Here is a 24,119-nt window from a genome sequence, read left to right as displayed (position 1 = left end):
GGGTGTTCGTGACGTAATCATGTGAGCCCATGTGTAGTTGCTTCTCCAAGGTTCATCGAGTGTAGCAGCAGTTCCATGATTATTTGTAGGAAATTACAATGAGTCCATGAAATTACTATGAATACAGGCTTAAATAACTTAACTGTCATTTCAAATGAAATTATTTCTTCAAAGAAAGAAAAAAAATGGACCGTTTGTGGGCAAACCATGCTCCCATAAGAGACCAATAGGAACTCTGACACCCCTGTCAGCGAGAAATAGGAATCGTATGATTTTAATTAGGATGGATGGCAGCCACTGGGAATAAGAGGCTTTTTTCTCCAGCAATAACTTGTTTTGCATGAAGAGCGTTTAATTAGTCTCGATGTGTTGCAATATTAACGAGTTTCTCGCCAGGGCAGATGTCTGTTCCCCGGAAGCTCTCACAGAGTTATGGCAACCTTCCTCTTGCTAATCCTGCCTGGAAAGTGAATTGTGCTGTGTCCCTGAGGAGGCAGGCCCAGAGGAAGGGAAGTTCTTAGAGCATTCACACTTTTTACCTTATAATGTGCTAACGTGTTCAGTTTTTTCCTGCCATCCTCCATCACGGAAGTGTCATCAAGGTCCCGAAGGATGTAGCTGTCAGTGCTTGTAGCAAACCATTCTAAATAAAGAAAATGAAGTAAATGGAAGCCCTTCCTGAGCACAGCATGTGCTAGCAAGAACGTTAATGGCTTCTCTTTTTTGATGCCACATCTGACAAGGGGCACAGGTGTTTCAGTGTCAAGCTCTGCAGTATTCAGGCACACTATTGTGCCACACAATTCAAATACAGAGATGGGAAATTTTTCACTTCTGTCAAGTAACTAAAAATGCAAACGTTCTATTATATTCTGATGTGTGTGCACCTCTCACTATGTGCATCCTTTACCATTGTGCACACACTGCTACAGTTTGTAAAGAGAAGAAATCTGTGTGAAGAGTAGACGCAAGCTACTTGATCTCCAATTATCTGTATTTTTTAAAAAACAAATTTCTTCTGCTTGACTAATAAACTGATTTCAAGTGTATGTTTTGGTCACAACTTAAGAAATTGCAAAAGCTCATCTTGCCTTCTATCCATACGTAGTTCTTTTTTGCTTCTATTGTGGACTGTTTCTTAAAATTACCTTTAGGCAATTTGAAGTTCCTCACAATCCTGGACCAGGTTTGAGGGGGATCATAGGAAGGAAACCTGACCTTCACTTGATACTCTTTCTTTCCTGTGCCTAGCCTTAATGCGTGGAGGCAATACCCCTTCCCTTTCTTGCTGTCTGAAGCCTCTTTCTTAGTTCTGGAGAAATTATTAGCAACTGCCACTTTTCCTCCCAGTTGCCATTTTACGGAATGTGTCCCTCAGGCCAGCTAGATGCTCTGAGCTGCAGACAATTCCAAGACAAATGTGCTGCAGCAAAGCAAGATGCTGTGGACACACTTGGGGCTCCGCTCTAGAGTGTTTGTCACCGAGATGTATGGAGATACTGGGTCACTCAATCACTGGTGCTGGTTCTACCTAGTAAATCATTTCATCTCTCCCTGTCACACTCCAGTGTCAATTTTCATTCCTGAGGAAGAGGACAGGTACGAAACAAAGGTTGGAAGACCTTGGTCTTAGTGATAGACAAATCTAAAGACATAAATCCAGTTCTGAAGCACTGCTTGTACCCAAAGGGGCACTCAAATGTAAAATACTGAGTGCAACTCTTCCATATTTGAACATTATGCTTTTATAGGGTTAGGATGTCACATCCTGAAAACAAGGACATCACCGAACAAGAAAAAAAATATTTACCAAGGTCGACATCTTCTACTCTTGGCCACTGGGAATATGGAATATTCTTGCAAAAGGCTTCAAGTATTTTCTCTTTAACTTGGGTGAGAGTATCTGTATCCATGACCCGAACGCTCAGGGAGTCCATCCCACAGCCTTGGAAAGACACATTAAGATTCTGCAGAGAACAATAGTTGTTTAGGAGGCAGGTGGCTTGCAGGAGTTACAACACCCCAAAAGGCAATGAGCCATGAGCTCAAGATATTTTATTACCACACTACGTGCACTGTATTAAAAAAAAAAAAAAAAGTAGATGAATTCTAATGCTGGTGAAAAGTGCTGATTTATAGCCCTATCTGTTTTATTCACAGAGCTATAAGGGGATGAGAGTGGTATAAGCTCTCCTTGAATTGTCCTGTTTGTGAACTTAAAGCCTGAAATACAAGAACCACCCAAAGTAGGGAATGAGAGAGACAACCATCATTTCCATCTATAGATACACTTTGTTATAAAAAGTGCACCAGTAAAAATGGAAAATAAAAATATTTTGGCTTATAGCAACAATAAACCAAACAAGATCAACAGCCCAATTCCATTTGGCTGCCCCATGGGTGGAATGTACATTCTGCAAGTGCTGACTGCTGCAAATCAGCTGTAAACCACTCTCCAGCAGCATGCAGAGTAGCTTGCTGCCACAGTGCTGCTGGGAAGGCCGGAGCCTTCCTACACGTCACTGGATTGCTAGCTACTTGCCAGAACAGGTAAAGCCAGCAGGGAGGTAGGAGGGGTGGGTGGCAGGGAGGTGGCAAAACTGGGTGGAGAGGGGGAGGAATGGGAGCAGGGTGGCTGCAGGAGGGGGTGGATCCAGCGGTCATGGCACATCCTATCCCTTCCAGCAGCAGCCTACTTGCCCCCTTCTCTCCTTGATCTTGCAGGCACAGGTCCAAGGAGACCCACTGTGGAGCAGGAGGCTTACAAATCCCCTTTCCCTTCTGAAGGCATCTGATCTACCTTGACCTCTCACTGGATACAGCATGCAGCTTTTTGGCACAACTGCACCAGCGGGGGTAGGTAGGGAAGGGTAGGACTGGGTTGTTACAGTCACACAGCATAAAGTGGCTGCTATTTTAAAAGATAAAATATTTTCTGAACCTGTTACCTGAGCAAGGAATAAAACTTGTGTATCTCTCCCTGCGCACTTTGTTGCTGCTGTGGCATGGGCCTATTCTCACAAATGAAGTAGAGGAGTTATTAAACCTGTATTTGCCCCACATCCGGCTGCAAGTGTTGGACTGCTCCATCATGAAGGGGGGAAAAAAATCCCTGAGAAAACTAGCATATCAGGAGACTAGTACAGAGTCTTTCTCCTTGCATCTAATTTTCTGTGTGCAAATTTTTTTTGAATGGAAAAGCATTCAGATGTGGAAGTTCTGAAATGATGTCCTGGAGCTCTTTGGAGAAAGGGTGAGATAAAAATGCAATAAGTTCTCCCCACTGTGGGGGGGAGGGCTATAACTCAATGGGAAATCACATGCTTTGCAGTCCTTGGCATCTCCAAGAAGGGTATAAGATTGAGAAATACCCCCGCTTGAGACTATGAGATAGCTGTGGTCAGTTAGAATAGACTGCGTTAGTGTATCAGTGTATCTTAGTTCAAGTCGGCTCCTATATTTACAAAGCACTGGATAGAAATGTCTTATCTATAGGCTTTCACAAAAGTATTTTGAACATCAGATTTCTCTGATGTCTGATTGTGTGTCATAATGTATTTGTAATAGAAAAGGCAGTACAGTAGGGAGGATGCTTTGAATTTTGCAGCTACACTGGCACAACTCCTCATTGCACTACTCATGTTTCTAAGCTTCATGAAGGTTTTCAAGTGTGAATAACTTTATTTAAACAGGGAATCAAATTACCCACACTTTAAGGGACTATTGATGGTATCTCTGAATGGACTCCATCTACTATCACCTGGGAACTGTGCAATCATTTTATCCTAGTTACTTGTAAACAAAGAGTCAGCAGCACTTTCGTAGTTTATTCTTCTAGGGCTTTCATCTCTGCAAAGAGAAAGTTAATACTGAAGGCCCTGTTGCTAATCTCCTAAATTACAAATCTGTTTGTAATGAGAATATGCAGCCAGACTACGAAGGATATAGTGCCAAAAACCTGTTCTCATTTACACCATTGTAGTTTCTGAGTGACCCCGCTGATTCTGGGAGAGCTCCTCCAGATTAACGCTATTGTAATCAAAAGCAGAATTTTGCTTGGACTCCATAAAGGTCTGTCTGCTGCATTTACTGTCAGGGCTGAAGTTAACGTATTCCTCCAGACTGCATTCTTAGTATGAGTTAGTCCCACAAGAGGCATTTTACAGCATCACTTTTCAGCACGATTCCTGTAACACCCTGTATAAAAGCCTTCACACCGTGGACTCAACTTTACAACCAGCAAACCTTTTTCACTGGCAGTAAAGTTAGTGCTTTGCCAGAAGTTGTAAAGATGAGACACTCCATTTTTTAACTCACTCATTGTTACACACCAAACGATACTGGCATTTTTTTTTTCGGTTCAGCATACCCTGGATCTGAGCCAATCAGATGGAATTCTCAATAGACTATATATTCTCTGCCTCACAGGTCTTTCTGCCCAGATGTTTTAAAATCAGATGTATATCTAGCTGTACTTTTGCAAAACTGTTATATGCTAGCACAAGCACTGCAATTTTACATATAAAATGAATTGAGGTTTTTTTGATTGCTGTTTTGGAAACACAAGATAGCTGATGTACAGTCCCATATGCTGAGAATACCAGTTCCCTGTGTGTTTTGCCTAGGCAACAATAGTAACTTCATGACTTATTAACAAGAATATTTACCCGTACCCTTTGGTCTGACTTCAGGACCTACTTGTTGGTCTCATATGCTAACTCACAGGATGTTCCTTGTCTGCTCAGTTTCATGTTAGATATTGTCCTTGCTTAGTTTTTGCAACCAGCTATTCATCTGCATGTGAAGCTTCTGTGACTGAGTATTTGGAAACCTATGGTTTAGCTTTTAAAAGGGCAAATAAAACTGTCTTCATTTAGGAAAATTTCAAATAAAATAACTTCATTTAATCACATGATGGCCCAGCCACTGGACAAAAAGTGGTGTATTCAGGGTCATTTATATATTCTATGGCTCCCTCTTGCCTCTGCTAACAACTTCTGCTCATCAGGGAAATGAGCAATCTCAGTTGTGGTTGCATTCCTTAATTACCTTCAGAACTTAAAGGTGCAAGACAAAGAATCAGAAAGAGAGGACACAGTGTTTCACCCCTACCAAAAAGTGCTTCCATTTGTAAAACTGGTACGGATTACTCAAGCCTCAAATCTCGTTATGATATTAGTGAAACCTTTGTATTGAAGACTATGAGTCTCTTACCCTTGGCTTTGCTTCGATGTTCTCCCTCAACAACCATTCTTCATTGAGAGTATACCTGGCTTTTCCAGTGATGGCATCTATAGATCCTTTGTTGATCTGTTGCTTGATGGCACAGAGCAGCAGGAAGAAAGGCTCTCCAACTGTTTCCTGGTAGGTAAAATAACAGGAAACGGTTTTCTGATCAGGAAGCAATGAAGGCAATTTGTCACAACACCATGTGTACATTTACAGAATCATTTTCATCTCCAAGGAGCACTGCCCATTTTGGGTTATAAATGCCACCCTATTTAAAGCCCTGAATGTCCTCTTGAAATCCTGGAGAGACAGCAATTTTAGTTTAAAACTGAAGTTATTCAGTTAAACTGTTAAGGCAGATTATAACTCTTCATGAAGAGCTGGGATCCTTACTCAATAGCCTTTGACCAGAACATATCATTTATATGTCTTTAAGAGTGCAATCCAGACTCCCAAGGGTTGCATATGTGTCATAAAGCACATTCATGCTGACTCAGGAGTTGACTGGGCCACCACAGAGTCTTGCGCCAGGTTGAGGAGGCCAGATCCAGAGCCCAACAGCATAAGTTTGCACTGGTCTAGGCAGGCCAGCCCAGGTGGTGGGAGGGTGAGATGAAGGTGGAGGGAGCGCTTTTGGGTGGGGAATGGCAGAAGTCGGATTGGGCCTGGAAAGGGGAGGGTTCTGCCACAGCAGCGTAGACCAAACCTAATGCCTGTCCCTCACCTGAGCAACCTTACTTGGGTTGCTTGAATTTGTGCTGGTAATTTTGCTGGCACAGATCTGAATAGCCCCATAGGGGTGATTGGGGCTTTACTCAGAATAAGAGGGAAAATATTCCCTTACCCTGAGTTGACCTCCAGCCACCTCCTAACCCGCACAGGGTACAGCACAGGTCAGTCAGTCTGCCTGTTCCAGGGCAGGTTAGAATTGGGCAGTAATTGTATTAATATGTTGTCATTGTAATAATGTATCAATCATTGCACCTAGAATTGGGCATAGTACACTAGATGAGGTCTGTGCAAAGTGAAGTGGAACCACTGCTTCTTGGAACTTGGAAGGTACGGTTCTACTGGGGCAACCTAAAAATCCCACTAGCCTTCTTTGCAGCTATATCACACTACTGATTCCTGTTCAGCTTGTGATCCATTGCAACACTATAAGATCCCTTTCACAGGTTGTACTGCCAAGTCAGTTATCACCAATTCTATATGTATGCCTTCGATGATTATTTTTTGTTAATGAACTGCAGAGCTTTGCATATGTGTCTGCAGAATGTTTGTTAGTTTTAGCCCAGTATTCCTTTTTATCAAGGTCCTCCTGCATGCTTCTGCTGTTTTCTGCGGAGTTAGCTATTCCTTCCAGTTTAGCATATCTGCAAATCTGATAAGGATTCCATTTATCCTTCTATCTAAATCACTGATAAAGAGAACTGGACTGAGCTCTGGAGTATCTACTCAAAACCCTGTTCCTTCCAGTTCAGTGTATCTGCAAATTTGATAAGGATTCCTTTTATCTCTATATCTAAATTCCCTTTATCCCTCCAAATTAGAAAAGGATTCCTTTCATCCCTCCATCTAAATCACCGATAAAGAGAACTGGACAGAAGACAGAGTTCTGGAGTATATCCTCAAAACTGGTGCTTCATCATTGAAGGAGAATTGTGAACAGCTGTCCAACCAATTGTGAATTCATCTATCATCCAGCCCATATTTTACTAGATTGCTAATACTGTTGTGAAAATACGCACTGCTTAATTAAGCTACGCACTGCTAAGCTACGCACTGCTTAATTAAGTTGAACTTAATGAAATTAAGTTAAGCTGGCTGAATCTCTGTCACACAATTTGGGACCACTTTCTTCAGTCTTTTCACCCAACGCCCAACACTCTCAGCCAAATTACAGTTGAATCATAAAGTTGCTTCCCAAGTCAGTAAAAGTCTTCTGTGAAAAGGCCTCATTGACGGAATAGGTATTTACTGTTTGTGCATGACATACAGTATATTGCATTTGGTGGAGCACAGCATATGACTTTTTTCCCCGTGTCTGAGCATGCCACAACAACCAGTAGTTTAAAATGAGCATTTCACCAGCTCATGCCAATGTGGCAGATCTTACAGAGTTATTACACAAGAAATAAAGGATAAGCCTCAATCTGTGACATATTTCTTTGTTTTGTTTTTGGCTCTGAATTCCAGAAAACTGTGGGTTCTTGTGAAAATCTGCAGAAACACAAAGACTATTTCAAAGATGGGAAAGGAAGTGGATAGCTAGGGGCCTACACATGAAATGGCTAACTTGGGTTGGGAAACTGGTTTGGAAACAAGTCAAAACCACCCTTGGACCAGGCTTTTTGTTGAGGGGGAGGTAGGTTAACTGCTTACTCAGGAAAAAAATAGAATTTGTGTAAAAATATATCAACAGAGCACATTTTCTTCTCTATTGTATTTGTTTTTTGAGACGTTTTGTGATTTGTGACTGAAATGCTATAAGCTCTTAAAAGGAACCCTGGGCACCAAAATAACTTTATATTAACGAAAACCAAAGTTAAGATTGGCATCTTTTGAACTACTTCATATAGGGTGTGTAACTCTGTTTCAGTATGGACGGATTTAAAAAGTAGCTTGGAAAAAAGTTGTTAAGCTCAGAGTAAATTTATATGCTGTCCTTCTAATGAGGATGAAAAGTTAGGTAGAACCTCTTGGGTACATAGAACAGACTGTTCCAAAATGCCTTAGGGCACTTGTGGTAAAAATCCCTGATTTTCCACTTTGTTATGCCTATTTTTCCCCTCATCCATTTGGACTTTCTCTAACTTCCTATAATGCATCACCATCTTGAAGGGGTTGCTGAATCATTTGGACATGTAACTATGCTGGCCCTCTTGTTTTCTGTTGTTTGCCCTTCTTCCTCTACCAACCAAGCAGAAACAAAGCTCACTGGACCATGCACCCTATCTGATTCCCAAGAGCTGGAAAGTCAAAGGCTTATGTCAGTGGTTCTTGAACTTTTCCAGGTCGCGCCTTCCTTGATCCTTGTAGCCATTGGCCACGGCTCCCCATTACAACACCTCACCTCAGTTACCCCCAAAATGGGGATGAAGGTGTTATAATTATACACTACAAACAAGGCTGCCAGCACTCTGAGGCTGCAATCCTAACCACACTTACCTGAGAGTAAACCCCACTGAACAAAATAGGTCTTACTTCTGAGTAGACCTGGTTAGGATTGTGCCCTGAGTTTGTTAGCAGCACACCTGGAGGGTTTTGGAAAGAGAGGGGGGAAGTGATGAATTTTCATTTTGTGTGTATATGCTAATTGCAAACTGATGCAAACTGAGACCTAGAGACTGTTTGGCTGGAATCCTAAGCCCACTTTCCTGGGAGTAAGTCCCATTGAACACAATAGGACTTACTTCTGAATAGACCTAGCTAGGATTGCACCTTTTGTCTTACAATAGCAGCCAACAGACTACCTCCCCCCCCCCCCCAAAAAAAAAAGGAGGCAGGAGGAAAAAGGGATGGCTGAAAAAGAATGGGGATTTTTTTTATTTTTAATCAATTTTTGGAGACAAAGCGATCAAGAGTGGCTTTTTTTCTTTTTTGAAGGGGGAGGAAAAAGAGAAAGGTGAGAATCCTTGGTTAAGCTGACACAGATCCCACACCTATGTAGGTCTACTCAGAAGTAAGCCCCATTTGAGTCAATGGGGCTTACTCCCAGGAAAGTGTGGAAAGGATTGCAATCACACCCAGTAAGATTACAACTCACCCCTAAGTAGATGGGGCTGCTCACATACACACACCCAACATGCAGATGCCACCCCTGTTCCCCCCAGGCAAGATGGAGGGATGCAGGCTGGGGCATTTGGACACCCCTCCACTAGGAGCAGGCTGGTTCCTTCCTTCCCAAGCAGCTTTGACCAATCCCAGGATGCCCAAGGTGAGGGGCACACTGGGAAATGTAGGGGCAAGGTTGCACACAGAGAGAGCTCCATGATGAGATGCGGCACCTCTGCCTGCCTGCCCAGCCAGCCTTCTCTCCCACCTCCCCCCACCATGTTTCACATGCCCTCCCAGCCTCACGCTGCCCCATCCACTTCGTTCACAGCTGCAGAAAAGCAGCAAGTCAGCAGGCAGCATGTGCAGCTGATCAGAGCAGAGCAGCCTCTCTCCCCGAGATTCCTAGTGACACCCCGGTGGCTAGCCATGCCTCACTAGGGAGGTGGGATGCACAGATTGAATACCTCATGCTTAGGTGATCTCTCAGTACAGGAGACTCTTGAATACTATAGGAGTTGTATTTTACAAAAGTACAATGAAAACCAAAATTGCAATATTCAAATCTTAAACTTCCCCAGGTTCAGAGAAAATGTAAACAAGACAGATAGCAACCCAAAATAAACACACCCTATTTGAAATACATTAAAGCAAAATGATCAGAAACAAAATAATTGAAATAAACTTGTAAGAACCTTATACAAAAATCATTCCCAGTTGATTTATGTATTTTGTAATGGTACCCTATAGAAGCTGTGCTTTCCTATAAGTGAATATAACCAATAAAGTTACATTTTCACTCAGGGTTATAACTTCTAATTGTCTTTTAGCACCCCGATCACTTTTTTCACTGGTTAAGGCACAGGTGGCATAATTATGGGTGAAACTGTAGTACAGAAAGGTGGCAAAATTCAGACTGTCTCAGAGCCCCACATCATCCATTACTTCTTGGAAGTGTATAAAATTCAAGATTCTTCTGGACTGTATGTATTCCCACGAAAGACCCTATGTACTTCTGTGAAAATGGGAAGCCCAATCCTGAGCTGCCCGGTTCGTGGGGCTGCAGTGGCACCAAAAATGGTTGCCGTTGCATCCTGCATGCTCAGCCGGCAGCACTGGCGGCTTCTCGGGAGAAGGGACCTTTTTCAAAAGTACAGGCTACATTGTGAGTAGCCTCACAATGGGGCTACTCATTTCTAGGGCGACCCAAGTTTTGGCGTAGAATTAAGAACCTCCGTGTCTGGCTGGCAGCCCAACATGGAGCCTCAGGATCCAGTGGAGCAAAGATCCACTGGTCCTGCCTCCCACCTGCCCCACTCCCTCCCCTGGCAAGCCTCCTCCCTGCCCTCTCCCCACCTTCCCTCTACCTCCCCACGCCCTGGAATGCCTTCTCTCTGCCTCCTCCCACTCCCCCTCTCCACTGCCCAGTGGTCCATGCAACCACCAGCAGCAGAGCACCGGTGCTCAACTGGCGCTAGCTAGCACTCCACCAGTGCTGAGGGCCGCAAACAGTGCATGCCATCGGTGAGCTGGTGCGCACTGCATAGCACTGGGCCCTAAAGTGCTATACTGAGAAGTTGACCAAGATAGGTCAAAATTGTGAAAGCTAAATAGGACATATTAAAAGGTTTCCTGTATTCAATCCCACAGACAAAATCTGGTTAAGGCCTGTCTACTTGCCCTGGTCTCGCCTACATTAGGTGAACTGACAGGGGTTGCCTGTCTGTCTAGCTAGCAGTGGTGTAAAGATCAAGATTCTGGACTAGGAGGGAAAGTATCCAGCATGCCACATCAGCCTTTTGCTTTATTGTCGCTTTGTCTTTTGACCTCTGTGCCACCCTTTGCCCTAATCTACCCACCTGAATCCTCATTTGTTATTTTGGATGTGGGTGTTAATTGTTAAGCACTGTGCCTGCCCATCCACTTTCACAACACTCACAGTTTCAAGTGTCCCACTGCTTTGTTACCAGCAGTGCTTTTAAAAACACACACAATTCTGTATGTGTGCATAGGAGAAAAACAATCATGTTCAGGGACCCAATAGTGCAACCATATAATTCAGCAGTGAAAGATAAATGGAGACAAGGGTTAAGCTGCACAAAAGTTTACTAAAGTGCTTGAAAAATACAAAAGGAGTTTAAACTGGGCCTAACTGAATTAGCTCACACTCACTTAATCTATACAGGGGGAAATATACAGCTAACCTTCATACAACAATGGAGCCCTGGGTGAAAGCCGGAGGAAAAGAACGGATGATAGAAGAACTTCTTAGAAGAAAGGGTAGAGCAAAGAGGGGGAATATGCGAGGGAGGGAGAACAGATGTAGGGAGATTAAGTGGGCTTCCCAGGGAAGTAAGGGAAGGTTTGGGGTGCAAAAAAGAAAGAGGGGAGAAAGAAAATGGGGGAAGTTACTGGGAGAGAAAGGTTTAGGTATGTCAGGCCCCTGTAAAAATTTGTGGCTTGAAATTGCCTTCTGTGGCCTGAACTGAGGGCCACAAGCAAGGGGTAAGCCTAGAAACAGGCTATGAATGCACCTCACTCACTTGTGGTGGAGGAGCTAGTCTCTCCCAATGAACAAGTCCTTCTGACCGATGCTCCAAGCCTCCGAAGGAGACCACAGTAAAATCCCTATTTTGGAAGATATGAAGGTTTGGTTAAGGGGAATGTTGGAAAGGAAACTTGAGGTTGATCCAAGGCCTCTGACAAAAACCAGAAAAAGTTTCATGCACTCACAAACATACAGCACTCACAGAAGGAAGAGGCCTGGACAATCACTAAGTGTGCAGTCAATTTTATTTCACACAAGACAGAAACAAGGAAAAGTAATGGGGATTTGGTAGGTCTTTGGTAAGACTGCACTGCACACCAGGGTTACCAATCCTTATTCTATGAGGCATGAGAATGTTAAGTTGCAGGAGTTGTACGGGTTGTGGTGGCAAAGGGCCAGCCAAGGGAGTCTCCCCAGGCAACAAAAGGTCTCAAAGACAGAAAGTGGGGTATGAATCAAACATGCAACAAGGCAATGGCCTGGAAGGGAGCAGGCCTGACAGCTGACGCTGGCTTAGCAACTTTGGTAGCACTCAGGGCCCAATCTTATCCACATGCCAGTACTGGTGCGGTCATGCCAATGAGACATGCACTGCATTTTGTGGGGGGGGGGGAAGGGAGAGTAATGAAAGCCTCCTTAAGGTAAGGAAACATTTGTTCCTTTACCTCGGTGCTAAGGTTGCTTAGGATAGAGCACTCAGGGAGATAGAGTGAGATGGCTGAAATGGAAAGGGGATTGCAGGATGTTACTGTCCTGTTTGCTGGTTGGCATGGTAGTTCTCAGTTGGAGGCCTGACACAGTACCAACAGGTTATTACTCCACAGACCAACATGAAGGTAGGATAGCAGGCAGCAGATGGGGAAACAAAAAACACAGCGAAGGTGCTAAGAGTTTTAATAGATTTTTGCCCCATAGAATCCTATGGGTTGGCCTTCTTTTACTGGCAGACAACCCCTGCTGGGTTTTCCCCTTGTTTTCTCACTCAGTTGAAGGTACGGTGACTTGTTGGAAAATTGTTGGCTTGTTCCTAAATTGGTGCTCCATTGGGGGGGGGGGTTATGTGAGGCATGCTGGAAGTGTGAAACCTTTCTTTTGATTTACAAAGGCTGTTTTTCTCCACCTCAAAAGTGCAGGGAAGTGGCTATGGTCACAAGACACCAAATGTGCTGTTCCAGCAACACTTGGAGCTGGAAAGCCTCATCTATATTTTGGAGGTGTAAAAATCCCACCTACATTAAAGGTGCAAACAGGTCTCCATTCAAATTTGGAACACTGAAACCCAGAGATTAATTAAGGGGGGGGGGTGATCTCATGGTACAATGAAAAGTGATGGCTTCCCAGCCTGTGGAACTGTGGCCTCTTGCCCTCAGTTCGATATAAATAGTTGCATTACTGGTCTGGCCCTTTGCTTTCCAAGCAGGCACCTGGCATCGAGTAGATGTGTTTAGAAGCATGTCTCTTGCACATCTTGAACTAAAGGAAATAAATATTGACCATGTAAGAGCTTGTCAACACCTACAAAATATCCAGTGCTTACTATACAAAGGCTAGCAATGGTCATACATACATAGCAAACTCAAAGGTCTCAAGTACACAACATTGGATTCATATTTGAGCTCTATATCTATCTATGATCCCTGCTGGTCTACCTCTGCATGTTCTGTGGAAATCTGTACAAAAGTCCCTGTTTTAATATAATATCCAAGGCCTAATGCCACACATAGAAGGCTTTGTACTCTGTGTTAATTTACTCAGAACTCCAGTTTTTCCAGGTGTCATGCTTAAAATCACTAAGACTGAACTGGAGGGAAGAAGGTTGGTAGAAAGCTTCCCTCTGCACTAGCATAAAAAAGGAACACAACCCTTTTCCCACTTTCATCTCCTATGCAAGTCTAGCATGAAGCTGAGCTTGGATTATGAGATAACATGGACACAGGGCACACATAGTTCTGCAATATCATCATGTCACAGGCAATACTCAACAGGTGCCCATTACACTCACATGACCACATTCCATGCAGCAGTCCAAACTGCAATGATCTGGGCTAGGTGTAGAAAGTATAGTATTTTCTTAGCAACAATATCATGTTGACTGAGTACTGGGCTGACAATTTTATAAAAAATATTTATATACAGCTTTTCAACAGAAAATGAATGCCTTATGAAGTGGTTAACATAGCAAAAATATAAATAAATAAAAGGTCCCATTCTGAAAAGCCTCACAATCTAAAAACATGCATGTGAAATACCATGCACAATCTAAAGGGTACACAAGCTAAAAACATGCAGAAGCAACAGACATTAGAAGAGACACTGCACTGGGGTGCAAATATGTACCTATTTATCTGCACAAATTAACTTGCTTAAGATAGCACTGAAACTCTGTGTTAGAGAATTCTCCAACACTCGCCCTATGCAGCCTGAGGTGCACTTCACATCTTCAGACATGGGAAGACCATGGGGAGAGAATGACAATACAGACAGATTGGGGCATGTGCTGATTCTGTGGGAAAAGATGTATACAATCTGCTCTGTAGGGTAGAAGTACACAACTCTGAAGTGGTTCCCATACTTTTGGTGTATGAGTGAAGAAGGTCTGAGTCATACTGACATGCTACAGAGTGACCCATGAATAAGCAGGAAGTGGCTGACCCGAGTCTGATCCAGCTAGTCTAATCCAGTCTAGTTTGTCTGGGTCAGTCATAGTGCACTGCAAATAGCCTGATGCCATTTCGTAGATCTGTGTAAACTCTCTTATCACAAGTCCTTCTCCCTGAGCTGGGCAGCAGAGGGTGTAAGTGAAAGCACCCATCAATCTTACCCTACCAGTTTTACAATAGGACTAGCTTTGTAAATGGAACCATTTAGTCAGGTTCGCCACTGGAGTTGCCTTTTGCTCAGGCCAAGGTTTAACTGTGGCTGCCCATTTTGAATGCTTCCAATTTTGGACAGTTCGTTCTTTAGCCGTCCATTTCTGCAGCACCAGTGAATGGACTGTTTGGCATAGCATTAATAGAAAACAAATGTTTAAAATCATGTAATGCTAACTTATGAGGGAAAATACAAGCAGCTGGAATTTTTCCACTGCACAATTGTTAAGGACCTTTAGCAGCAGCTGTTTCAAATAGATGTTATGATTAATGGGGATAATTCAAGAACTAAAAACAGACCCGTCGTCACATACATCTCAAGGCCCAGTGCTACAGGAGAGCTGCTAAATTTCTTTACCAAAAGCTGCCTGCATGAGCAGGTTTGTTTTACTGAAATGATGTACATAATGGAGGTGGTTGACTATCACACATAATTTAAATTGCAGATTGTGGGACATATTTATAGGTGATGCCTTTTCAATGTATTTTACTTCAGTGAACTAACTTCACTTTACCAAGACTTTGGGGCTAAAAATCAGCTCTATTGTCCATCTGTTGATTTGATCACTGCCTCAACATTCATGTGCCTTCAAATCTTTTGATATCTACAGCAAGGAGACATCTATAGATTCTTTCAGTAAAAAGTTCTCTCATATCTTGTAATGATTTGATTACAATGGTAACCATAATAAAACTATATTGGTACAACATTGTTTTGAAAATGTATCGTGCATCTGTGCTTGTAGATCATGGCAACATTTCTTTCTAGCTTATGACAACCAGTGGAGGTATGTACATCTGAAGAACTTAAAAAATTGTTCTCATTTTCACTTTCGAGGGTGCAAGGAGAAGTGGACAATTCGTTTAAACTGTTCAGTTGCTTGCTGTTGCTTTTCAGGGATCCCGCAAAAGGATATTGTTGAGTGGGTTCTAAGGATCAACAGGAAATTTGTGTGTGAGCAGAAATATTCTCAGTGGTAATTATCACCAGATTTAATGAAAACTCCTCAAAAGTAACTAAAAGTAAGTGCATCATTGAACAGCACAATGAGAATGCTATGTAGTCTTTCTTGTGTAGGATAAGTATGATTTCTGAAAATACACGTAGCCTTTCATTAACATTCTCTCTTCTTTAGAGCATTTTGGTATGTAAACTAAACAACTGGCTTTTTCCATAGGGACCAGCCCGGCTAACAAGTTTACTTGTTAGTGAGCTTGTTAAACTCTTAAGGAGACTATCTTATCTTGTTGCATTGTCTGGTATGTTGCATGTGGTTTTGAACTAGGAAACTCTTGGTCTGAGGTTGGGAAGGACAGGTTGCCTACCTATAACTGTAGTTGTTTGAATGGTCACCTGTCAGACACATAGTGGAGTTCTGCACATGCACAGAGCTGACCATAGAAGCTTCCAGAGAATATTGAGCGTCCTGCCTCAAGCGGAGTAAACTGTGTGCATATAACATGCTTTGAGGACAGAAGGAAGGCCCAATCCAAGTCAGACGCAGGGGAGGGCACCAGGATGCAGTTATCTGGTGTGCTCCCTGGGGCATTTGGTGGGCCACTGTGAGATTCAGGAAGCTGAACTAGATGGGCCTATGGCCTGATCCAGCAGGGCTGTTCTTATGTTATTTTAATATAATCCTTTTGAGGACTGCCCCTTGGGATCCAACAACTGGAGCCAGAACAGCAGATGGGATAATCTGGTAGGCTGGCTATCTGCTCTGATGGCCACTCAAACAGTAACAGATAAGCAACCTGCCTCTCCTTCACAGTCTCTGTGCAGTCACATGTAGTGGGGATTAGCTAGCTTTCCCTTTACTTGGAAATGGGTGCAGGTCCATCAGGAGATGTTTGAGTGTGTTCTGCAAAACAAGGCATCAGCTCTTGATCTCACATGCAGGGCATAATGTTTGATAAAAGTTGAATGTGTAGACTATGTTCCCCCCATGTTCTCAGAGCAGAACACTTTTCAGGCTTGCTGTGGAGGATAAAACCTGAGCAGACATGCCTAGGATTAAGCTCTTAAGTCACCCAGTGAGCTGGGTAGAAACATTTTTGCTCGTATAGACCCTTGTAGCAGATTAACAGCTTGTTGTCTATCTGGAATGATGAAGTTCTATAAATGTATAAGGAAAGGACTCACTTAACATTCAATGTGTGCAGAGCTATTGAAAGAAAACAGGCAATGTTAAGTTTTGCATAACATGAACAATTGTTGAGGGCACCTTAGGGAAAATGCAATGTCTGCTCTCAACACCGTTTTACCCAGATAAAATCTGATGAATGAAGAGTGAATGGATCCAATGAATAGATTTCTGCCGCCCCCACTTGATGAATGGATAAGTCTCATTTCTTCAGAGCACCTCCAAAATTCATTGCAACTGCAGGCACCAACCACTTGCCTTTCCTAAAGATTATGCCTGCAGTTGCACTGGGATTCAGAAGTGTTCCAAAGCTGCAGGAAGTTTTACTGCTTTCAACTGTGTCTAAAGCCAACCAAGAGGTCAGACAATCCTCCTCCTGTGTCTCATTTTGCACTAGCCCAATGAAAAGAAATGCTCTCTAAGGGCTTGAGCATTAGGGGACCTCCTTCAAGGAGAGAAAACAAAATACTGTAGATGGTCTGGGAGCTAATACTGAGACTGAAACTATGTCAGATTTGTAATGTTCTACTCAAGACATAGTTTTCTGAGACAAATGGCGGGGGTATGAGACAATAACTTGTTATCTCTAGTTAGAGGATCTCGACTAGCAGGATTAGAAAGACTTCTGCATGAGACCTCACTGTTTGTTTCAAGGTCATACTCGGTGAGATCACTCTCTCCCAATTTGCTGCAAATTAGCGATAGTTGTTCTGTTGTGTGCCATGAGACATGTCATTTCATTAAGACAAATCAGTACATATTCTGAAATTTCTACAGTATATGTTATTTGTGATTTCTTTCTTGTTTCCAAATGGAATACCAATGCTAATGAAAAGTACTATGTGGTTCACACAAATGTGTATATAATGTACAGTATAGTATATATAAAACCAAAACACACCACCAGCAGCATGACACTTTCCCCCTATCCTCTTATTCTATAGCCAAGTAGACAAAAGCTATTTTTCAAAAGAACAAATAACAGAAAGAGAGGTGGTATCTTTCACCCTTGTCAAAATCAGCTTTCTCTCAAATTGTCTGGTTTACTGGCAGGTTTTCCCCAGATTCAGCCAGTTCTTGGCTGCTCCATAAAATACCACAGAATTAAAGCATTATAACAGACCACATGGAGAATCAATTTATGTTTATAACATCTGTCTTTTATCTTTCCCTCAGCTGGAACTATGCCAGGTTTAAGATGGGAGGAAACAAATTATTTACAAGCTAGCTTCATGTTTTAGATTAATGTTCAAGAATCCCAATCTGTGATTCACTTTCCTGCTACAAAACCTGTACCCTCTACACTGGCCACTTGGATCACACTCCTCCTTTGACATGACTTTCCAGCTGTCATATAGGTGCAAGGCAGGACCTAGAGTAATTCAGTGTGGGTAAGCAGTGGTGCCGTCTTAAATTTAGGGGATAAAAGGGACACAAAAGGAAAAGAGAACTCAAAGGAACATGTAAACCACATGACAGCTGAAGGCAATGTTAATTTCTTTTGTAAATCATCCCACTCAGAAGTCCCATAAGATAAAGCTCAATTTTTCTCCAAGACTGTTTCCTTGCATAATGTCCATCTTCACAAGAAATCAGGCAGTTGATTTTGGTTATATCAGATTCCAGCTGAGTTCACTAATCCCACAAGAAGTGTCCGATTTCTTAACGGGGAGGCCAAGTATATGGCAAAATCAGCAGGTTTTAGCATCACAGTTACAAACAATGTGTACTATTAAAAAAAACAAAACATACAATAGAAAAACTTGGTCTATTTTCCTTCGTTCCAGAATTGTTAAATGGTTATCATCAACCACAGGAGTAATTTGACTGATTTAAACTTGTGATGCATTTTAGACTTTGAATATCTATCATCAAATATCACAAATACTTTTCCCTTTAATAACTAAAATACTAGCTAAACTCATGTTGATTAATTTTGTTCAATTAGAGTTGACTGCAAACAGTATTGTAAACTTTTCCATTAAAGAATGGTTTAAATGTCAGGGTGCAAAAGTGGCTTGTGGAAGTGTAGGAAGCAGTGCTGAGCGCTGGACTTTCGGGCAACAAGCAGGAAGAGTTAAGGTGAAGCATGATTCAGTTTGATCAGTGAGTAAGGCCAGAAACTGAACGTTGAATAAAAACGTCAGTCTTGGGTTCACTTAAGCAACAACCAGCAGTTATGATAATAACTTTTTACATTTTAAAACTTGTTAAAATGAGATTTAAACGTAACTTTAGAGAACAAGCTGAAAAACCCCAAGTACTTTTTCTGGGCCAGCTTTCGTCTATTCAAAATCCCCAGCATATCCATGCAGACAGTATTTGTGAGTATAGCCAATTACCATATTTGCATAAACAGGTGCAGCCTTTGTGTTCAAGTTTGGGTTTCTTATGTTAGTTAGGCTATAGAAATAGCAGTCAAGCAATTTTCCAGGAGCAGACAAAGCCCTTCGAAAAGAAACAGGGCCAACATCAACAGTCCCAGTTAAAACATTATTATGAAAACTGAACAATCCTGAAAAGTCTGAGTGTCAAACACTCAAAATTCAAACATAGATATTACACAGCAGTTTCCATGAGAGTGATTTTTCATAGAAAATCTAACCATTGCAGATCAAGAACTTTGGAAAACAGGATACCACGTACAGACCATTTAATGTGTAATGTATAACAATTCATCGTACTATATCATCATGGTAGAGAACATGCTCTACTAGATGGAAAAAAGATTAGTGTTTCAACGACAGTTAAAGTCTTCAGAAACCCCTTTCAAAGACGGACAGCCTAATTCTATACCTCAGAAATGCCATTCGGGCAGCCCAATCCTATCCCTGGCTGCTCTGCTGGGTGCAGTGGCACCAAAATGGCTACCGCTGCATCCAGTGGCACCGCTGAAAGTATCCTTGGGGGGAAGGGGACAAAAGTCCCCTTGCCCCGGGAAAAGCCCCAGGCACCGCAATGGGGTTTCTCAGGTCTGCAATGGCTATTTTGCTGATGCAGACTTGGGAGCCTCTGTGTCGGGCTCTGCAGCCTGACATGGAGGATAGAATCTGGCGGAGCAGAGCTCTGCTTATCCCTCCCCCTCCCCAGGCCAGTTCCTTCCTCCACCTCATTCTGCTCACTCCCTGCCTCCCCCCGCCCCTAAAATACCACTGGCCAGTGCTGCAGGTGCGCCGGCCAGCCCTTCACGTGGTGCTGAGGCTCAGTGCCGACTAGTGCTGTCCCAGCCACCCCTCCTCTCCCATTCTGTAAGGAATGCCCCCTTTCCTCTACCAGCGAACAGTTTTTCAACACACTTTTAGCACTCCACTGTCCCTGCTCAGTCATAAGTTTGAGTGTCTTGGGGGAATTCATTATCCATCAGCCTCATCTGCCTCACAATGTAGCTATGAGGATAAAATGAGATATATCTCAACCTCTCATCTACACTGCCATTCCCTAAAAAATCAAACATTTGTGCTATTAGATCTTCTGCTTTTCCCATATTTACCAATAAGATGCCCATTACAACTTGAAAGACATTAACTTCCTGTTTACTTACTCTAAGACAGCTGTACATGCAGATGGACATCCAGTTGGTCAGCATCTTCTCAACCACAGACTCTGTCCTCCTCAGCATAAGTTTGGGGTTTTTAGAGGCAGAGGCATCAATGAGATCCACCAAGAGGTCTTTCATGATGCTGGTGTAGTACTCCAGTTTCCCATGCAATGCAATGGTAAGCAAGGAGGCCAAGTTGCATCTGAAGGCAGAGTTAATGAATGATTATGAGACAGACAGTACAAGATGGAATTCATCAATCATCATTAACAGAAATTAAAACCATGGTAATGTTCCAGATTGTTTTCACAAAGCCTCTCAAAAATGTGGAAGTTTCAAACCATTTGTATCACAGCTGTGCATAATCACATTGTATTATGCCACCCTTTGATTGAAATGGAAGCCAATGGTTACAAGAAAAAAAATATTTTTTTTACAAGAAAAAAAATATTCTGGCACTGTATGATAATAGAGAAGGTTAACACCTGCAAGTTGGAAACAAGTCTCTATTTTTTAAAGCAATGAAGAATAGCATGAAGGCTTCTGTTTCAGGGTATGTGGCATTTTACTATACAGAAAGCAGTTGATATTTTAGACTGCAGGTCTGTACACTACCCACAAAGCATAACCATGCAATTTATCATGGTCCCAAGCACTTGGGATAAGGGAAGCCTAAACTGTATTTTCTTTATACAAGAACCAAAAATCAATGACTCATTTAATATTATCTTTGACCACTATCAGACTTCTAAAAAACTGTTCAGCTCACTTGATTTGAAATGTGAAGCTGTCTGGACTGTTTTACAACATTTAGAAGCATTCATTTCTTGATCACATATCTGGTTCAAAACAAGAGAGAACAATTGCTCAAATAAAATCAAGTAAAGACAGGGCAGGAGGTCTGGTCTAGAGGGTAGAGCCTCCATTGCCTGAAGATTAACATCCACAAGGTCGCCAGTTCGAGGCCACCGGCACCGTGCGACCTTGAAGCAGCTGGTAAGCTGCAGCTGAGCTGTTCCATCTGCTCGGAGCGTGGGAGGATGGAGGCCAGAATGTTAAACCAGATCGGAGTGTAACACCTTGAATGTAGTGGTTCTTGAAAAGAAAGAACCTTCTTTCAATTTGTAAAAATCCCTGCGTGGATTTAATAAGCCTGCCTATGTAAACCGCCTTGAATAAAGTCTTGAATAAAGACCAAGAAAGGCGGTATATAAATACTGTATATTATTATTATTATATTAAAGACAACGTATTTATCAAGGAAAAAGTGCTTTCAGATGCCAATAGTCAGAGAATGGCTCACTCAGATCTGTAGGATGGAAGACAAAAATTACCTTTAATGTTCCGTAGCATCTTACCTATCTCTAACAGCAAAATCTTTCTGCTGCTCAAGAGCATGGACAAAGACAATGAGAAAATGCTTATTGTTGAGTAAGGTGGAGAACAGTGCAATTCCCTCTTCCATATTGGGTCTACAGTTTTCAGGTACCTATGGCAAAACCAGCAAATTGGATGAGAAAAGCATGCCACAAATTTCTTAACTGACCATTGCTCTGTTTTATGACTGTGTACATTACCCTGAACACTGGCTAGTAACAGCCCTATCCAATCTGTTGCCCAGGCTCCAGTGGCGCTGAAATAGCTGCTGCTGGATCCTATGGGCTAGCATTGGGCGCTTTCTCCAGGGAAGGGAGCATTTGCCCCTTTCCCCCAGGCAACGCTGCCGTGGTGCCAATGGATCTCCTCAGCTCTGCATCTGCCTTTGAGCAGGCACGGAGTTGAGGAGGCCAGTTGGGTTGCCTGCCCTGGGAGGGAGAATACAGCAGCAGAGGCTGCCACTGTCTCTGCCCCCGCCTGGGACCGATCCTCCCCTCCCCCACCCCAGTTCTGCCCTCTTCTCTGCCCCCACCCCAAAATATCTCGCCACCATGTGGCTGCCAGCGCTGGCAGCCCCTCTTCATTGGGTGCCAATAGATGTGCCTTACGGCATGTTTGTGACACCCAGAGCCGGCAGTACAGATGTACGGCTGACACCGGGCCTGATAGGATCAAGTCCTCAATGACTGATCCATGTTATTAGTAATAATTAAATAATATTTCAGCATTTATTTTTCCAATTTCTTTATATTTCCATCTGAAGACATTAAAATTGGCATATAATAAAACAAAAAATGTTATAGGTTAAAAACTATGAGAATAAAATAACAGCCAAATGAAAACACCACTAAAATACTAAATAAGGAAAAATATATTGCATTCCCCTTCATTGAATCTGATTAATGGAACTGTTTTTGGGTGCTACTCTAAATTAAGGGTTGTGAAACTATCACTATAAATCATCTCCCAAGTTAGACAACTTTTGAAACCAAGTCTAATAGTGCTGAAACTAAATCTAACAGAGTCTAGTAAACATTCAGTTTTTGTTCTATTTTAGTAAAGAGCAGGGAACAATAATAATAATAATAACCCAAAGGAGGCTGAAACTGCAGGGCAGGTAGGGGCATTTTACTACTCTTCCTGGCAGCGGTTTGAATCCTGACTGCAGTTTCTCCCACACACCATTTTATGTGTCTAGTCTGACCATGTCTAGTTTTGACCATAAAGGAAAAACTAAGCCCAAATCCTAACTTTCCTGCACTGACACAGCTGTGCCACTGGGGCATGTGCTGTATCCTGCAGTTGGGCGGCAGTCACTGAGACCTCCTCAAGGTAAGGGAATGTTACCTTGGTGCTGGAAAGTTGGTTAGGATTGTGCCCTACCAAAGTTAGGGCACAATCCTAACCAGGTCTACTCAGGTCCTATTTTGTTCAATGGGGCTTACTCTGAGGAAAGTGTGGTTAGGATTGCAGCCTTAATGTATCACAAGCAGTCTGATCTTTACCTCAGGCCCAATCCCCCCCCCCCAATTGAGAATGGCTTTATACATTGTTGACAAAGGATATAAAATAAATCAACAGTACTAACTGACCTTTTCAGTGGTAATCCAAGGACTAAATTTACACCTTTCTTTTTTCCAGCAGTTTTCATTACTTTCTACAGGTCATGAGGAAATTTCACTAGTTGTGTCAACTCCTTTGAAGCTAAATTATACTGGATTGCTCTATTCTTTCCTTTCCATCAATACAGACAACACATCTCATTTCACATGCATTCCTTGAGCACCACAATAAAATCATTATTTATTAACAATTACGTAGTAATTATGTATGTAATAGCCATAATTTAACTAATTTATCATCAAGTTACTCACTTTCCATTCCCCCAACAGCAATGGGTGAGTTTCCTGGATCTGAGACCCCATTTGGGAAGTGAGGTGTTGGGAAGGCAGAATGTAACGCTCCTCATAGAGAGAGGAACACTGAAAAAGAAAAACCCAGAGAGTATTTTGTTATTTGGCAAAAAAAAAGAATCATGACTGAATTCTTCATAAGAACATAAGAACAGCCCCACTGGATCAGGCCATAGGCCCATCTAGTCCAGCTTCCTGTATCTCACAGCGGCCCACCAAATGCCCCAGGGAGCACACCAGATAACAAGAGACCTCATCCTGGTGCTCTCCCCTACATCTGGCATTCTGACTTAACCCATTCCTAAAATCAGGAGGTTGCGCATACACATCATGGCTTGTACCCCATAATGGATTTTGCCTCCATAAACTCGTCCAATCCCCTTTTAAAGGCGTCTAGGCTAGACGCCAGCACCACATCCTGTGGCAAGGAGTTCCACAGACCGACCACGCGCTGAGTAAAGAAATATTTTCTTTTGTCTGTCCTAACCCGCCCAACACTCAATTTTAGTGGATGTCCCCTGGTTCTGGTATTATGTGAGAGTGTAAAGAGCATCTCCCTATCCACTCTGTCCATCCCCTGCATAATTTTGTATGTCTCAATCATGTCCCCCCTCAAGCGTCTCTTTTCTAGGCTGAAGAGGCCCAAACGCTGTAGCCTTTCCTCATAAGGAAGGTGCCCCAGCCCCGTAATCATCTTAGTCGCTCTCTTTTGCACCTTTTCCATTT

At 42.6% G+C, this 24,119-nt stretch overlaps 1 protein-coding gene across 1 annotated transcript in view; it reads right to left on the bottom strand.

Moving 5' to 3' along the window:
- The window catches only part of PLXND1 (plexin D1), a 187,940-nt gene that overhangs the window by 24,178 nt on the left and 139,643 nt on the right, over positions 1–24,119 (bottom strand). Inside the window, exons 23-28 of the mRNA XM_066612970.1 lie at positions 23,355–23,462; positions 21,462–21,592; positions 20,107–20,305; positions 5,215–5,361; positions 1,811–1,967; positions 540–643 (exon numbers count right to left, since the gene is read on the bottom strand). Coding sequence (XP_066469067.1) covers positions 540–643; positions 1,811–1,967; positions 5,215–5,361; positions 20,107–20,305; positions 21,462–21,592; positions 23,355–23,462 — 846 coding nt within the window. The remainder of the gene's footprint in view (positions 1–539; positions 644–1,810; positions 1,968–5,214; positions 5,362–20,106; positions 20,306–21,461; positions 21,593–23,354; positions 23,463–24,119) is intronic.

The sequence above is a fragment of the Tiliqua scincoides genome, chromosome 2 (genome assembly GCF_035046505.1).
Source record: "Tiliqua scincoides isolate rTilSci1 chromosome 2, rTilSci1.hap2, whole genome shotgun sequence".
Classification (NCBI taxonomy): domain Eukaryota; kingdom Metazoa; phylum Chordata; class Lepidosauria; order Squamata; family Scincidae; genus Tiliqua; species Tiliqua scincoides.
Note: the sequence above shows the minus strand (reverse complement) of the source record. Positions and strands in the feature narration are given on the sequence as shown.